Source organism: Habropoda laboriosa, unplaced genomic scaffold (assembly GCF_001263275.1).
Source record: "Habropoda laboriosa isolate 0110345459 unplaced genomic scaffold, ASM126327v1 scaffold22, whole genome shotgun sequence".
NCBI classification, from domain to species: domain Eukaryota; kingdom Metazoa; phylum Arthropoda; class Insecta; order Hymenoptera; family Apidae; genus Habropoda; species Habropoda laboriosa.
The window spans coordinates 1,739,519-1,756,103 of record NW_017100261.1 but is presented as its reverse complement, the minus strand read 5'-3'; the positions used below and the strand labels follow the sequence as shown (position 1 = coordinate 1,756,103).

Genomic DNA, 16,585 nt, shown 5'->3' with positions numbered 1-16,585 from the left:
TAACGAAGAAAGGCATGGTATCGATTTAGCTAAAGCACGAAGAACGCGCGTGGAACTGCGCCACATCGTCTACGTTGTTCTATCCACTTATCAATATGTAGAGAGAACGGGACGATTCGTTTAAACGAGTAGATAGATCCCGTCGTCCTTTTGCCGTTCCAGTGCCCCACAAATACAGACCAATTTAAAACATTCTGTATCACTTTTCGTTCATAACATCCGCCATGTGATGGACCGACAAAACGTTATGAACGAAACAAGGACGACACAATGCTGATCGTACGTGTTCGTCCTGAATATCTATGATATGTCTAACTGTGAACAATCGTAAAAACCAGAGCACAGGTATTTTTGTTATTGGACGAAACGGTCGCGTCTGCAAAGAGAATCATGTAACGTCGCGTGACAAAGAGAGAGAGAGCATAGGACATATGGAGAGCGAGTGGGACAGAGCAATAGCGAACGTCAAAGCAATAGAGTATAGTTGGTGAAAGAAATATAGCAAGATCGTAAAATTGGTCAAGCGTCAAAATTTTGTGGCATGAGGGCACCTCTATGTTCTTCAAAAGGAGAAATACAAGGGAGAAATGAAGAGCGCGTCTTAGCTATGCGCGTAGAGTCACGACTTGCCGCCCCGGAGGTCGCGGGTTCAATTCCCCTTTGGTCCCTCAAATTTTTCTTCGGCTCGTACAGTTTTTCGAATCGACAAAAAGACCTGAAAACCTCAGTAAAAGACTGCATGAAGTAATAATGTTCTTTACTTTGATTTAATCTCAATAGAAAAACGTAAAATGCCGTATGCAACCTTGAGTATCGCTACATCAATCGGTGCCGCCTGCTACTTAATGTTTCAATTTACGACCTCGCTATATTTCTTCCACCGACTATACCCCTGCTGTTTCGTGTACTTATACACGGTAAACCTTGAAACGTATTACCCTCAAATACGGGCGTCCTACTACTATGTCAGTGTGTGACACCAAAAAAAAACCTTAAAGTGAGACGGCTTCAAGAGCGAAACGAGCGGGGAGTACCATGCACTACTACTCCTCCTACCTCCCCCGTGCCATCTAGCTAGCATTCTTTCCAGCTCTGCATAGTAGGCTACTGCACACTGGTTGAACGCTTCAAAATTAACCGTGAATTTCTACCGGGAGAATGATCTCTCGTTCGAAAGGAACAGAAGAATAATAATATGCAGCTATATAAAACGAATAAGATATCTCTCGTCAATGGTTCTGAATGAAAAGCGTCTGTTTACATGTCAGTTAGAGAGCAAGGATTATCAGTGTGAGTCTGATTTAACAACGACTGACGTTACAACTGCGCGTATATATATATGATACATACGAATATATTCGAGGCTAAAGTGGAACGAGACGAGGCGATTATTTGCGGCACGGTATGGCTACCGGACCCTCGAAAGTCGATAATTTGCCCGCTTAAGGATGCGTGGATGAAACGAGAATCGTTAAGTAGAGAGAGGTAGAGAGAGAGAGAGAGAGAGAGAGAGAAGGGAACGCGATAGAAACGGAAACAGAGAAGCTGTTGGCCGTTTCAACGTTTGGTTACATATCGTCTCGTATCCGAAAACATGGCTTCTGACCACGCCAAAACAATGATGTACCGTTACCGTAAAACGCGGTTCTACGCCAGCACGAATAAATAAATGCAACCTACTTAAGTATCCTCTCCGTCATCTGTTGCATCCTTCGCGACTCTGGATATCTATAGCTTATTTATACAAGAGAAAACTCAGTGAAACGGGGGAAACGTGGGACGTGGTTCCGTCGATTTTTGTAGGAACGCGCGTGGTCGCGTCCCGCAAAGTCTGCGCATGCGCCGTCACCAATATTAATAGAAAATATGAGAGATGCGTTCGCGTGGTATTTCTTTTTTTCTTCTTATTTCCAACACGCACCATACCAGAGCGCACGAACAGGCACGGCAAATAGAGCAGATCATCGAGGAATATCTATCGTGGCGTTCGCTTATTGACGCCGTGTCGCGTCGCATAGAAAGTCACGTTTACATTGTAATACGTATAAGCCTTGTCGTGGCTCGTGCTTCTGGACGCTCGGTGCGCCGCTTAACGGGGCCCGATGGTAATTTCGGATTATGATTTAATCGCATATAATTCTGCATTCGTTACCGCTAATTAGGAAGAACGAATTTGACCAATCAAATCGTCGGACCGTGGTTTCGAATCTAAACTAGATCTCTTTTTCTTTTGTTGGTTAACCGTTCTATAAAACTACGCCTGTTGGAGGTCGCGTGGATAAATTAGAAATACGAAATGTATTGCAAAAGTGAGAAATAGATATAGCGATATAACACGGTGGAATTTTCAAACGAACGTTTCAAATCGAGCATCCCTGGTAACTTCCGCTGAGCCGGAAAAAGATAATTTACATGGCGGTTATTAACTAGGCTGTTAGTAGCAAAATTGAGAGCGCCACCAACTCATAAAACCCAGCGACCTTATTTTCCAACTATTCGTTCGCGGTTCGTAGACCTTCCTACGCAACGTGCGAACGTTTAAGCGAATACAGTTTTACCCGGTGCGCCACGTGCATCCGAAGGTTCTTTATGACGCGCAGGGGTCGAGCGAATGTTTTGAAAACGGGCAAGTGCCGTTCGGAATCGGATAAAACCGAAGACGCCCGCCGTACATCCGTGGACGAGCATAAATGGCCGACTTCCTTCCGTTAAAATTCGTCCGAGCATGTCTAATGCCAGCTGGCCTGTGTACGATGTATCACGATAAAGCTCAAGCCCCGTAACTCATACTAACGAATAATAAATTATTCGCCGTGCAAAAAGAAAAAAATTAACATATGCATTGAAATTTTCTACATCGAAGCTTTAAAAGTAACTGTAACGTTACAACGGTATTTTCATTGAAATTATAACAGTAAGTATTTGAAATGAAAAATGTGAAGTTAAAAAAGGCACACGAGCGCAACAGTGACATTAAATATGAAAACATTATAATGTCTAAATCGAGCATGTATACAAACACAGAGCACACGTCGCTGCTCACCAGGAGAGCAGCTCATTGAAACGATAAGCACGGGTAAAATACCAAGGGAGGAGAATATTGATCTGTTAGTCTGCATAAGATCGTTATCGTCGCAAATGCTTTCTAGAATATCGTCGAAATAGAAGAGCAACGGATACAAAGAAACTACCGAATGGATTAGTGCGGTTATTAACGGAAAAATGTTGCGAAGAATTGGACGACGGTCACGCGATACCAGGGCGCGCCTCGTCTTACGATTCACACCGAAATGAATTGCTTTGGTATAAATCCTCGTTCTTTCGTCCAGAACTGGACTGCACGCCACACGACTGATCCGTATTAAAGGCGCAGCCAGACAGACGTCCACCGAGAAAATTCTAATAAAGACGCATGGGAACTGGTTCGACATGCAACGAGAGGCATACACCAGTGCAGGACATGGCGCATAATGCCACGATGCATGTAACAGTTAATCGCATTATGTAGCAGGGACGAGTAGAAATCACGATTGATCACTACGCGATGCTAATCACGGTGGCCCAATGTGTCCTCCTCCCCGTGAATGCAAACGGTCTATGCAAACTGAAAATATCGTTCACGCGAAGAAAAAGGGAAAAGCAAAAAAAAAAGGAATTACCCATTGAACGATCCGAGAAACAACGGTCGGTACATGGTGTACGCCAGTAGATGGCCAATGAACGATAATCACGTATCGAGCAAATGACTGGTTCGCTAATCTACATACACACATTCACGGATGACAATATTAAACACGCACAGGCCTGGTAAACACACGCTGGCCGTACAGAGAAACAAAGATTACGAATCGAATGAACGGTTCTCATAATGTGTAGTACGGCTGGTAAATTGTCTATAAAGGCACGCACCACCACGTGTTACACTAAACACGGTAATTTTATCGAACATCAAAACAAAACGTAGAACGTGTGCACGTAAGGTGCACGAATGCTCTGCCTTATCAGAGTTTCAGAAGCAAGAAAATTTACGAATGAAACATGTGCTCGATGTATCTGAACGCCGGTGATACGCGTTACACGTACACGTACATATCGAGGAACAAATTCCACGAGGTGCAACGGCAGTGCTTAACGTCAGGTGGCAATCGATTACCACGAGATTCTCGCAAAAGACGATTCATCGTGACATCGTGTGTTTATTGCCTAGACGATTTACTAGCCGAACACCACGTCGCACCTTCCCGTGAAAACGTTCGATCCCCGTGGTCGACGTTCAAGTGCCGCGATCGGAAACCTAACCCATGGACAACACGCGCGCACCACAGGAGCGGAGTGTAGGTGTTATAGACGAATCAGCCGGCAGTAAATTCGCGGTAAGAGATAACGGTAATCTCGAGTAAGATTACTTCAGCGACGGTGCGAATTGCAAGGCCGTCGGCGTATGACCTTAATGAGTAACGAGCATAGCGCTTAGGCGGACACACGAGAACGAACACGGTATTCTGTCTGCTCGCACGTACTACACACTGTACGAAGGGTGTCGTGCAGCCGATTGTGCACGTAGCCTGTCAAAAGGTGGCATGTTTGGCACTGCTTGAAACTGACGTCCCGTTGACAGACATGTTCCTGTCAGTGTAACATAGATTAACTTGTCGCGAACACCGTGAATATTGCGGCAGACACAGAAAACAGGCCCGATTCGTTCGTATATTCACGACGATTTTCGCGATCATTCCTCCTAAGCACCGTGCGTGCAGATGGCGTGATTTTTATGGCAATTACGGATCATATCGTCCGTTCGGGATCATCGACGCACTTGCCGTATATCGAGCTTCTATTCTAAACGGTAATCACGACAAGTAAATCGAACAACAGCAATAAATACCTCGCTTTTCGACGAGCTCCGAGATCTCCTCCTTGTTGTCGGCCATCTTAGCACCAGTCACTGTTCACAATGCACGCTGGGTAAAAACAAACGAGCACCACCACGACACCACGAATGGTGGTTCAGCGCCACCTGTACGCCGAATTAGAAGTCAACCAGCCGGTGACGTTGTCAGGGATGTATCGCATATGAGTCATCAAAGGTTCCGATCCAAGTCATTTAAATTAATATATAATTCGAAAACGTAAAAAAAAAATAATGAAATTCTTTCGCTCGATAATCTTTGCGATACAGTTCTTTCGCAAATTAGATCTTACCGTTCGATTAAAGTTACAACATCGACGTTGTGAATTTTTATAATTTAAACATTTTTTCGGAAATTTGAAATTAAGGAGAACGTTTACTACGTTTTAAACATGAATAAAACGTACTAAAAAATATTCAACAAGTCATACACGGAACTATCTACGAAAGAATGCGCCTACATTTCATTTGACACACTTTCATTAAGCCGTTACTGACACGCGTCGCAGGCACTTCAGCTGCTTACATATTTCCGTTATATCGATTCGTGGCGGCAGTCTTCGTTCGGTTTTCCACAGGTTTAGACGTGATTTCTAAGAAGTTTTCAACATGAGTGGCAACGACGTTGTAATTGTATCCGGAGTCAGAACTCCAATAGGTATAAATTTATTCCTTGCAAACTTAAACTCTCAGCGACGGAAGACGCATTCACTATTCTCTTCATACGAACGGAGAGACATACGTAATCCGAAAAAAGTGTTACATTTTGAATCCTGGAACACTAATACTAATTTGTTAATAGTGTTCCAGTATTAATATCAATTTGTTATTGGTGTTCCAGTGTTAATATCAATTTGTTATTGGTGTTCCAGTGTTAATATTAATTTGTTACTAGTGTTCCAGTGTTTATGTTAATTTTATATTAACATGTCACACACTGTACACTATGTTGTAAAAATATTTATATTTTCTCTACTAACTATTTTTTTTACTAAAATTGCAAATATTGTTTATTTTAAGTTAAAAACGAATTAATAAGTACACATTTGTTAAATCTAACGATGTTTTTAAAGTGAAAATGTAAAAAAAAGGTATAGACGAAAAACTTACAGAAAATGCGTTGGTATATTGTATTAACATAAATTAATTTAACATAAGCCTCAAAAGCTAAGAGAAGAAGCAATCCAAGTCTATACAATGTATGGATTCTAGTAACATGTGAAGAAACGGCCGTGCGTAACGAAATGACAGTCCGTACGTCAGGCCGTCGCTGAGGGATTAAACGTCAGAATACTTGAAAATAAATTCAGTTTATTAACTCTTATCTTAAACATAATAATAACGTTTTCCATTACAAAATAGTTCACCTAATATATTCTTCCTGCTACTTTAATTATAACGTAATAAATTAAATAAATTTTAATTAACAACCACATTATAAACTTGCACATGTACACTTAAGTTGTTCACATCACTTTTATTTGGAAAATAATTGACATAAAATAAAGTTTTATGAAAATAGTGAATATGTTATACTGTTGCAACATTTTTAATTACATACTATGAAACACATGAAGTTATTAGAACTCGAACAATTAATTTCCAATTTTCCTTATTGCATTATAAAATGTTTTATTACTTTTAGGATCCTTTTGTGGTGCCTTATCATCAGTAAAAGCGTCAGATTTAGGAAGTGCTGTTATTAAAGAAAGCCTTGCAAAGGCACATGTTGAACCTAAAGATGTTTCTGAAGTTATACTTGGTCAGGTAATTTGAAGATTTAATCTATTTCTGCATAACATGTTTGAATTATTTATTGCATAGATTTTCCAAATCTTAACTGTAAGAATACTAAAAAGAATATGCACAAAATATGTAGATAGATAATACTTATAAATAATTTATGTTATGTTAATATTTGAATGAAGTTGAAGCTTTTAAAATATGTGAAACACTTTGTATTGCAGGTATTAACTGCAGGTCAAGGACAAAATCCAGCAAGGCAGGCAGCAATAGAAGCGGGTGTTCCTATACATGTACCTGCTTATTTAATTAATATGCTATGTGGTTCTGGTTTAAAGTAAATATAAAGTTCCAAATTTTTTAAATCGTAAACAAAAAACAATACTAATTACATGTGGAAGGACATCAATAACTTAATGTTATTATTAGACTGCTGTAAAATTTAAATTCCTTTATACAGTATTATTCTACATATGTTTGACAAAAGAAACATATTTTAGAGCAGTTATAAATGGCTATCTATCCATAAAAGCTGGAGAAAGCAAAATAGTTGTAGCTGGTGGTCAGGAAAATATGAGTCTGGCTCAACATGTGTCATACATTAGAAGTATGAAACTGGGAAATTGTAATTTAGTAGACAGTTTAGTGTTTGATGGCTTAACAGATGCATTTCATGGAATTCATATGGGAATAACAGGTATAAAAGCTATAATTAATATACCTTTTTCTTGCATGAAAATGTATTTGTTATAATTATGTATAATTTGTTCTATATATAGCTGAAAATGTTTCTAAGGAGTTTCATATAAATAGAAAAGAACAAGATGAGTATGCAGTAAAATCTCAGCAAAAAGTAGAAGCTGCAGTTACTGCTGGATACTTTAATAAAGAAATTGTCCCCATAACAGTGTCTACTGAGAAAAAAACTATTATTGTAGATAAAGATGAATATCCTAAATTTGGAATAACTATTGAAAGTCTTCAAAAATTAAGACCTGCTTTTGTACAAGTATGATTAGTTACATATTTGCATCATAAATTAAAGTACTCAGGTTTTATAATAGTGATTTGTTATTAGACTGACGGTACAGTTACTGCTGGCAACTCTTCTGGTATGAATGATGGAGCAGCAGCAGTAGTTCTTATGACAGCAGAGAAGGCTGCAGAAAGAAAACTTAAACCACTAGCTAAAATTGTTGCAGTAGCTGAAAGTGGACTGGACCCAAAACTTATGGGTGTAGGTCCTATATCAGCAGTAAATTTAGTGGTTAGTACATAAAGGTTTACTAACAATATATTGCTTTTTATTCATGCAATAAGAGGAATATCAATATTTTAGTTAAAAAAAGCAAAATGGACTAAAGAAACAGTGGATTTATATGAATTGAATGAAGCTTTTGCAGCACAATCAATAGCTTGTGTCAGAGAACTTGGTTTAGATCCTGATAAAGTTAATATAAATGGAGGAGCTATTGCTTTAGGTCATCCTATTGGTGCATCTGGTAAGCAAGACATTAAAATCACTGAATATGCTATGTATAATACTTTTAGTACACTTGAGTATGTTGTTTTAGGTGCTAGGATATTAGTTACTTTATTACATGCCTTGGAGAGAACAGGTGGAAGCAAAGGAGTTGCATCCTTATGTATTGGTGGAGGAATGGGAATAGCAATTGCTATTGAAAGAACATAACAGATACTTTATCTGACTAAATAGAATTTTATTGCCATTTATACGCAGCCGATTATATATAGCCATTTATATGTAGTTAATAAATCAAAAATTTTAATTAAAAATGCTTCCTTTATTTTATACGTCTTGTCACTTTGACGTTTTTAACATAACTGACTAACTTTCTTTTCAAAAATCAATATTCAAGACGTTCACAGCAACTCGCATAACTCATTAATCCGCACACTTCACAATCAATACCTCGCATATCGATCTGTTTTTAAATACTTTCCTGCAATTGTAATTTCATAATCCAGTAGTATGTGGGTTGTTGCATGGATACTTGGAGAATTTGATAAAGTTGTCGCCCGTGGAGCGCTAAAGCACTCTGCTCTTGGTTGTTGTTTTATAAAATAATAAATAAACTTATTAACAATAAAAACCTAATAATAATAATAATAACTTTAACGTTTTACTATTTTCTTTTATTGCAAAATATCACATTTAGAATGTTTGAGCGGAGAGAAACGTATGAATGTTCTAATGTCGTTGATATTCATTATTCAATGTTAACATGTTTTTATCAAATAATCTCCAATTAGATTAATGGTTCTATATAAAATTAATTAAGGATAAATTTGATTGGTACCAAGTATTTGCTTTTTTTTACACCTCAGCAATGTTTCGATGCGTAGCATCGAGGATAAATATTTATTTAAACGAGCATTTGCAAATAGTAGTCAATGACAGTTTACGATATATACGTTATCGAGTTTCTTGGTTCATTGCTTCAGCTACATCGCTGTACAATTTATATTCGCGTGTTTTAGAATTCACACTATAGTGTGCGACACAGGTAACAGGGTATATCGCATACAAGTTTTGTTATATTCTTGAATCATTATGAAAAAATGTTTTTATTATAAATTATTAAACATTTTTTGTATTATAATACAGGCTAATTAATTTTGATATAAAAAATATTTAAAACTATAATAGTATGTTAAAAACATACATTTATAGTATCATTTATTTTATATTATAACAGTTAAGTACTAACACAAATGTAAGAGTATAAATTTGTTTTATTTGTATTTGTTTAGTGTTAGCTTTTAACATTACATTTGTCAATTGTATTTACAATTTGTACAAAGCAATCATTGTTACATTAAACTTGTATAGTACTTTGTGCAAAGCATGTTTATATAGAACTTATTTTTGTAAATGAATAATTGAATTGTAAAGAAATATATTCTAAAGATATCAATTTATTATGATTTATTTTTTAGTTAGTTTCATTTCTGTTCAAACTTTGCTCTGCTTTTTTTCTATCTTCTAAAATTTTCTCCACTGCAGCTAATCCTTCTCGTTGCCTTTGTTCAACACGTTTTGTTCTCACTGTACGTTTCGTATGTTTTAAATCCAACTTGTGCCTTAGTAAATGTTGCAACTGTTCCTTGATAGCTGGTATAATACGTATCTTAAATTGAGAATACACTATAAATATGGCATTCTCATGTTACTACATACAAATGTGTAACATAAAGCTATAAAGCTCTCATTCAACAGTTGCTGAAAACTATTTTTATGGCAGTAATACATTTAGGAATTTAAAATGTTGATATACTAAGTGGTACTGCAGGATAATATCCATCATATTTCATTCCATCCTTACTAAAACACAAATAAGATTCTTCTAATGGCAGTTGAGCTATTAAATCGATTTCAGGTATGCAAAGTTTTGAATACTTTTTTATAACAGACCCCCATAAGGAGTCCATATTAATTCTAGAATCTTTTAAACAAAAATAAGAACCCCAAAATGTTGAATTTAATACTTTTTCATCTGGATGTGATAATCTTTGATGAACCATTCCTTCAGACATTTGTTCTTCAATTACAGCCACTGTATCACATTGTGCATATGAATTTGGAACATAAATATCTTGCACAAGATTATCACCAACATATAAACAACGAGGGTTTTGTTTATCAGATACATATCCAAGGAATTCAATAAGTCCTTTCCAATTACCTTGGCTATACATCCCACCCCTTTTTAAATCTTTACTTTCTATTATATCACCTTCTTCATAATTTATAACTTGAAGGAATGGACGATTTTCATTAAAGAAGCCAGGCTTTCTTGCATAACAAATAATAATATCAAATAAAGATTTCCAATCCTCTCCAAGAACAAAAGTAGCAGTAAAATCAACAAAATCAGCATTTGAACCAGTGATGAGAAAAGTAGTACGATGTTTTTTTAACTCTTTAAGCCAGGTTTTAGTTCTTGTAGTACACTTGTACATGTATTTATCAGGATGACTTTTTATACTAGGAAAAAAGTGTCCTCTGTCTAGTTTAAAATGATCTCTGTCATACATTTCAATCAATCCATCTAACATATCAGGCCAAACATTATATGCATTTAAAGGTCCTCCTTGTTCCTTATCAAGTGTATCTATTAATCTTGCAAAAGTAAGAGACGAGGAGACATCAAAATAATCTAACAAACTTCTCATTCTCATTGATATAGGACCATTCCATGTTGATAACATATCATTACAAAAAGCATCTGTGGCTTCCCATCTTTGTTCAGGATATATCTCTTTAATCTTTTCAATACTTAATAATTTAGTTCCATGGCATGCTCTTTGAATGACACCATCAGCATTTATTCTAAGTATGTTGCCTCTTTCAAAATCTAAGAATAATCCTTTTTGCATAAAATCTAAATCTTTGTCTTCCAGTGGTTTTAATAAATATTTTGAATTATATCCTTTTTCTTTTATTAGGTAATCGGCTAAAGTTTGATATACTAAGTGCACCATGTTTGTCACATTGTAACGTAAAAGTGTATTGTCTAAATCAAATCCAATACAATCATAATCAAGGAATTTAAATGCACTCATGTTGACTTTTGTCGATGGAGTAACTGACACTGTTGTACTATAAAATTTAAAATTTACAGGAGTCCAAAAATATGTAAAAAATTCTAATTTATCACTTATGTTATAGCTCAAACAATTCTGGACTTGCAAGCAAGACTTGAATGATTTATAAAGTGAATGCCAAGTTCTTATCATTTCTTAATTCAATTGTGCATATCTTCATGCATGTACATTTCATTTACGTGCAAACAATGTTTGCTCAAGAATAAAATCTGTTTACTTCAAATTTTAATCAGTCAATATATATATATATATATAAGCAACTTATGAATTCAAAAGTACCTAGACAACAAGTTAATAATGTTCCGCACATATGTAGGACCAGAATGATAATTTGTTTTATTGTGACACTTTTCTCCACAAACATGTTGATATAAAAACATACATATATTAAATAACACGCACACAACAGTAAGTTAAAAATAACCTATTTCGAATACTGATAACGTACATGGTTCGAACGTTTCGAACGTAATAAGGTTTATATACAATTATCATGCAATATTATAATCAAAAATTAAAGAAACACGTAGAACAATTTTGTTAAAAATATTACGAAAGAATAAATATTTAAAAATTACTCTTACTTTTGGCGGAATATGAACGAAACGGATGTTTCTTGCCTGGACGAAAAACATGTCGTAACTGTACGAATCCCCTCTAGGATCTGTGAAGACGCAATTCCTCATTACGACATTCATGAAACTACAAAAAAAAAAGCAAAACATTTATAGTGTATTAAACCAATAATGATAAGATACAAACGAAAGTTACTTACGCGTCTGCCTGTTCTACGATCCCGTAAATTGATGCTTCATTTCGAAGATCTATAGTCGTACGTTCATTTTCAACAGCTTTCAACAAAATAGCAAGACTGTTAAAAAAATTGTATCTCTCCCGTTTTAATGCAAGTGTCATGATGACATATAATTACGTACATAATGCCGGCATAATATTTATAAGAAAACGTATTTGCAAGTATAGCCAACCGTACGAAGATAACAGAAAATAACTAGCTTTCAAATGCCATCAATGAAAGTAAAAAATTTCAAAATTACAAAATAGACACATTTTTTAATTTGTTGATTATAGGTGTGTATATATATTTCATATAATATAGGCTTATACATTGTTACTTGGTTAATTCTACATTATACACTGTTACAACTAAATGACGTAAACTATATATACTGCCCCTTAATTATTCTATTTAAACACAAACTTTTCTCATAGAGCCATCGTGTTGTCTTCTATAATTTGAAGAACATTGGTCAGGCAGTAGTACCGTGTTTATTTCATGTGCAATTCCAGCTTTATTCAAAATATCGCTCTTCACAAGAGTTGCATCGTTTACCTGAAATGAAGTTTCAATTTTACAAAACGTACATTATTTGTCATTTCTATTAAATCCTTAAAAAATGATTTACCAGTACTCTGTCGTTTTTTCTCACAATATTTATCGGATTGCCTTTAGTTCTAACAGTGTACTGTAGGTTAGGTATAAAACTTTCGGAAAGTAGCATGTTATCCACGATATGATTTTGCAATGTCTGAAAACGAACGAAGAAAAACATTGTCATCTAAAAATCTGTCGTCTTTTTAACGTGAAGATATCGATACCTTTGATAAATAGTTTCTGTCTTCCAACAATTTTTGAAGTTTCGCACTTCCAAGTTGCCTGAATGCTTCATCTGAAGGAACGAAGTATGTACACGAAGAATTTTCACGTTTAAATTGATCGTAGATCTGTGGTTGAACATTTTTAATTCTTTCCATTGCGTCTAACCAAATGCTGCAAGAATTGTATATTTTTTCTATTTCCTACACATTCGTCGAATTTTAGAGAATAAAGAAAAAGTGTACCTGAAATTGCCTTCTCTTTTTAAGATATAATCCAAAGATTCCTGTGCAGGATGCAAAATGTGACTGATAACGTGTAGAACACCGTTGCTACATTCTCTGTCAGCTTTTATAATCAGCGCATTTTCTATTCCAAAATTACTGCGATAAACTTGGAATCGCAAAGGAACACCTATTTCGAGCGTTCTAGCGACCTATAAAGAACGAAAGTTTTAAACATTCTCGAATGAAAAATTGATTGCGTATACACCTGAACCTACTTGATTACTGCTAATTTCATTAGTGAAATACGTTCCAGTCACCACGTGATTCAGAACAAAATCTCGAGCGCTCTTTTGATTCCTTCCAAGTTCTACAAGTTGTTGATTCGGCAGTGCTGCAAGAGATCACGTTACACTAAGAACCAAACAAAGAACGAAACGTTCTTTTTACTCCGGTACGTACAATACATCGCCGTTTCAGATGGAGCGAACATCGTGAAGTGTTTCAAATGTCTCAATGTTTCTTCCAGCTCAGCTGTTTTAATTATTTCGGAGAATGTACGCAGTCCTTCCTCGTTCAACACGTCCAAAACTGTTTTAGCTGTGGAGTACACGCACGTGATCGACGATAAAAGGAAAAAAGAAAACAGGAGACAGTGAAATATTTTTGAATGCGTTGGAAAAGAAGAGAAGATTCGTTACCTCGATCCGGAAGCAAGACACGATCAAGAACGTACATCAGTCCATTTTTCCCATGATACATCTCGCTTTGCAAATTTGCATTGTCTACGATCGGCCCGTGTGCGCCACAATTTAACGTTAATTCCTGTCGTTGCATCGTATCGGCGCGATATTCCGAAATGATATTTGGCACACATACAGGATGCGTCACGATGTGATGAGCAATTAACGCTAAACGAAATAACACACGTATTATAAAATGAACGAGAATATAGGTAAACTGTACACTCGTACAAATATGTACCATTTAACGCATCTGGATTTTCAAACATATCGCTCAATTGCTTTTCAGGTATATTATGAAAAGCATCGTCGGTGGGAGCGAAAATAGTACAGGGTATTTCGCTGAATCTAATCCGGTTTCCCAATTCGCTGTTTTCAAGGGCTTTTGTAAATATTTCGAATCTACCGTCGCTGGACGCAAGCTCAATTATATCTGAATTCTGCGCCAAAGCAAGATCCAAAACCCCGTCGATTACGTGCACAACTCCATTACTGGCAATTTGATCCTTGCGAATAATTCGATGACAATTTACCGTTTCCATCTGCTCGCAAACGATGAAATATTATTGAATAAATCGTTCGTAGCTAAATATATATGCAGTTTCGATATGCCACGTACCCCGCTGGAAAATTTATTAATTCTCAATACGTTCCCTTGTAATCTCGATGGAATTAAAACGTTCACTTGCCATTGATTCGACAATAAACGTCTGTCTATTATGTGATTCGCGATCAAATTTACGTATCTATTACCGTCGTACAGCCAATCTTGTCTAATTCCTTTTAACTTCAGATAGTTCTGCAAAGTAACAAGAATAAATAAAATAAACAAAATTGAAAGCTAAGTTATGTCTACGTATTGGATGATTGCAAAAGTTCGCGTCCGATTTGAAAATAAAACACAATCGGTGTGTGCAAAAGCACACATGCTTCAAACGAATAATTATTTGAAAATAAAACACAAGCGGTGTATTTTTCGATAGGAATGTAACATTACGCTGAAAGAAACATCTGTGCCGAAGTCGATAAGGTTCTCGCCACTTTTGAAAATCGGGCACGAACTTTTGCAATCGTCCGATAAATCACGCGTACTTCAAAAGCGTCATCAGAAGGGACGAAGATAGTTAAGGGAGGTCCGCTTCTCAATTCTTCCGCGAATCTCGAACTTTCCATCAGTTTGGCGAATTTCGTCGAACCAACACGTCGTGTTGTTTCAATGAGATTTATCAATGGTTTCACTGAAACATAAATAATGAATGAGAAGTGGCTCGATAAAATGTACAAGCAGTTCGAGGTAAATTGCATTCGTTACCGCCGGTGCATCCAGGACGACCAGGGACTCTATAATATCCCGCGCAGCATTCGTATTTTACAAATCTGCAAAGCAAATGAAACCACCGAAGAGTATTTAAATAAGCGCCCGTATTACGAGCAACTGGAATTTATGCTCACGTAGGCTTGCCGCAAATTTTCCGAGGATTCCATTCCTGGCTCTCCGTGTAATAAGTGTAACTTATGTCGTCGTTTACTTCTACCGCACACACGTTAGGTCTGCGTTAGAGAAAAAAATAAATACAATTATTACATTGATTGAAATTAAAAGAAAAAAAAAAAACAGTGGCGTAAGTGACATTTTCGAAAATTTGGACCTAAGTGGTGAAATGCAATCTACATATGCGAAATTGTTGAAAAGACAAGTGAAGTAAGTTATAATTGGGAGAGAATTTTCTTTTTCTTTTTAATTTTTATCAGTTTTAATAATATTCTCTGTTTTTCAGAATGAGGAAATTGTGACTTACACTATGACTTTAATCGCTTCATGTGATCTTACCCTTGTCTCTGCGCATTTTCACCGTTCCACCACGAACTTTTGCGATACGCATAAACCACGTTAATCGCGGTCAGTAATATCAAAATTTTCGGTATAATTTCACTCAACATATTTTTTCACCGTGATTGCTTAATTAGCGATGCTAAGAAACGAAAGTATGTCAAATTCAAAACTGCAGAGTCTCCTCAAAAATCAGCGAAATCTCTTCTAGAACCTCTTCACTTCGGCGAGAGATTTGCAAGTGGAGTTTGGTCCAGGACTATTCTTCTTTTTAAGGAACACGTCCACCCACTTCATCTTGAAAATATGTCTGTGAAATAGGTATTGATGCTATCTAAATGGTGCAACACGTCTGCATTTCTCGTTTTTCGCAAATTCACTTTAGATTCTTTTTTGCATATGTGTGTCAAATGGACGATGTGACCGAGTAACTACGTAAATTAAGAATTGAAAGAAGAATAATTTACCTTGAAATAACGTCTCTGGTAAATTCACCTATGAATTTTTTCACACTGAAATTCATCGTTAACGAGCACATTTTTCATTTCGTACACTCCGGTAGAATGAAATATCGAGCACACGTTCGAGAGGTTCCGATAACTTATACTCGTATTGTAGATCTGCACGATCTACCGTGAACCCGATATTAGTCTGCATGTAGTCACTCATAGCCATCATTACCGAAGAAATTAGGTTACCTCTCAACGGATATACAAAGGGGCCCTACAAATTGGCCCGTATCCTACATGCTTTCAAAGTAATCCATCGTGAACTGCTCCAATTCTGATCTGCATTCCTGACGAAAGTAATCACGGGAAAATCCACCGCTGGATTACGATTGATTATGTATCTCGCGGTGTACTTCGACGTACGAATGCAAATAGTCTATTT

The 16,585-nt window shown here is 36.3% G+C and overlaps 5 protein-coding genes across 8 annotated transcripts in view; 1 reads left to right on the top strand and 4 right to left on the bottom strand.

Annotated features, from left to right (window-relative positions):
- Positions 1 to 4,966, bottom strand: part of LOC108572791 (caldesmon-like) — a 268,746-nt gene extending 263,780 nt beyond the window's left edge. The window contains exon 1 of one of the 3 annotated variants that reach the window (XM_017935078.1): positions 4,886 to 4,966. In XM_017935078.1, the coding sequence (XP_017790567.1) occupies positions 4,886 to 4,931 (46 nt within the window). In that variant the 5' untranslated portion in view covers positions 4,932 to 4,966. The remainder of the gene's footprint in view (positions 1 to 4,885) is intronic. The other 2 variants (XM_017935086.1, XM_017935084.1) reach the window with 2 other exon arrangements.
- A 513-nt stretch (positions 4,967 to 5,479) lies between these two features.
- On the top strand, positions 5,480 to 8,398 carry LOC108572793 (acetyl-CoA acetyltransferase, cytosolic). Of its 2 annotated transcripts, none has more exons than XM_017935090.1 (8): positions 5,480 to 5,567; positions 6,555 to 6,676; positions 6,877 to 6,989; positions 7,153 to 7,349; positions 7,432 to 7,655; positions 7,731 to 7,919; positions 7,992 to 8,154; positions 8,227 to 8,398. In XM_017935090.1, exons 1-8 carry the CDS (start codon positions 5,519 to 5,521, stop codon positions 8,343 to 8,345), a joined length of 1,176 nt encoding a protein of 391 aa, XP_017790579.1. In that variant the 5' UTR covers positions 5,480 to 5,518; the 3' UTR covers positions 8,346 to 8,398. The 2 variants fall into 2 exon arrangements, with proteins under 2 accessions (XP_017790579.1, XP_017790578.1); XM_017935089.1 differs by having other exon boundaries at positions 7,432 to 7,661.
- A 1,211-nt stretch (positions 8,399 to 9,609) lies between these two features.
- LOC108572794 (U7 snRNA-associated Sm-like protein LSm10) lies at positions 9,610 to 12,196 on the bottom strand. The gene is made up of 3 exons (XM_017935091.1): positions 12,057 to 12,196; positions 11,866 to 11,983; positions 9,610 to 9,804 (listed from the first exon to the last, which is right to left on the bottom strand). Exons 1-3 carry the CDS (start codon positions 12,194 to 12,196, stop codon positions 9,610 to 9,612), a joined length of 453 nt encoding a protein of 150 aa, XP_017790580.1.
- On the bottom strand, positions 9,935 to 11,413 carry LOC108572792 (5'-nucleotidase domain-containing protein 1). The gene has a single exon (XM_017935088.1). The coding sequence runs from the start codon at positions 11,411 to 11,413 to the stop codon at positions 9,935 to 9,937; it is 1,479 nt and encodes a 492-aa protein (XP_017790577.1).
- Positions 12,197 to 12,456: 260 nt separating the features above from the next.
- Positions 12,457 to 15,832, bottom strand: LOC108572761 (periostin). The gene is made up of 13 exons (XM_017935044.1): positions 15,695 to 15,832; positions 15,316 to 15,414; positions 15,176 to 15,240; positions 14,956 to 15,101; positions 14,483 to 14,662; positions 14,105 to 14,405; positions 13,822 to 14,031; positions 13,583 to 13,720; positions 13,399 to 13,514; positions 13,142 to 13,332; positions 12,899 to 13,070; positions 12,706 to 12,828; positions 12,457 to 12,632 (listed from the first exon to the last, which is right to left on the bottom strand). The coding sequence occupies exons 1-13, from the start codon at positions 15,802 to 15,804 to the stop codon at positions 12,489 to 12,491; spliced, it is 1,995 nt and encodes a 664-aa protein (XP_017790533.1). The 5' UTR covers positions 15,805 to 15,832; the 3' UTR covers positions 12,457 to 12,488.
- Positions 15,833 to 16,585: the final 753 nt, after the last annotated feature.

Bases quoted from the DNA above. Each gene is read 5' to 3' on its own strand.
- LOC108572793 (XM_017935089.1), top strand. From the start codon at position 5,519: ATGAGTGGCAACGACGTTGTAATTGTATCCGGAGTCAGAACTCCAATA. The intron at 5,568-6,554 runs GTATAAATTTAT...TATTACTTTTAG, and splicing joins CGGAGTCAGAACTCCAATAG to GATCCTTTTGTGGTGCCTTA. The intron at 7,920-7,991 runs GTTAGTACATAA...TCAATATTTTAG, and splicing joins TATCAGCAGTAAATTTAGTG to TTAAAAAAAGCAAAATGGAC.
- LOC108572761 (XM_017935044.1), bottom strand. From the start codon at position 15,804: ATGTTGAGTGAAATTATACCGAAAATTTTGATATTACTGACCGCGATT. The intron at 14,663-14,955 runs GTACGCGTGATT...GTTACTTTGCAG, and splicing joins CTTCTGATGACGCTTTTGAA to AACTATCTGAAGTTAAAAGG. The intron at 14,032-14,104 runs GTACATATTTGT...TATTTCGTTTAG, and splicing joins AAATCCAGATGCGTTAAATG to CGTTAATTGCTCATCACATC.
- LOC108572792 (XM_017935088.1), bottom strand. From the start codon at position 11,413: ATGATAAGAACTTGGCATTCACTTTATAAATCATTCAAGTCTTGCTTG.
- LOC108572794 (XM_017935091.1), bottom strand. From the start codon at position 12,196: ATGACACTTGCATTAAAACGGGAGAGATACAATTTTTTTAACAGTCTT. The intron at 11,984-12,056 runs GTAAGTAACTTT...TTTTTTTTGTAG, and splicing joins ATCGTAGAACAGGCAGACGC to TTTCATGAATGTCGTAATGA. The intron at 9,805-11,865 runs GTAAGAGTAATT...TCTCAATTTAAG, and splicing joins TCGTTCATATTCCGCCAAAA to ATACGTATTATACCAGCTAT.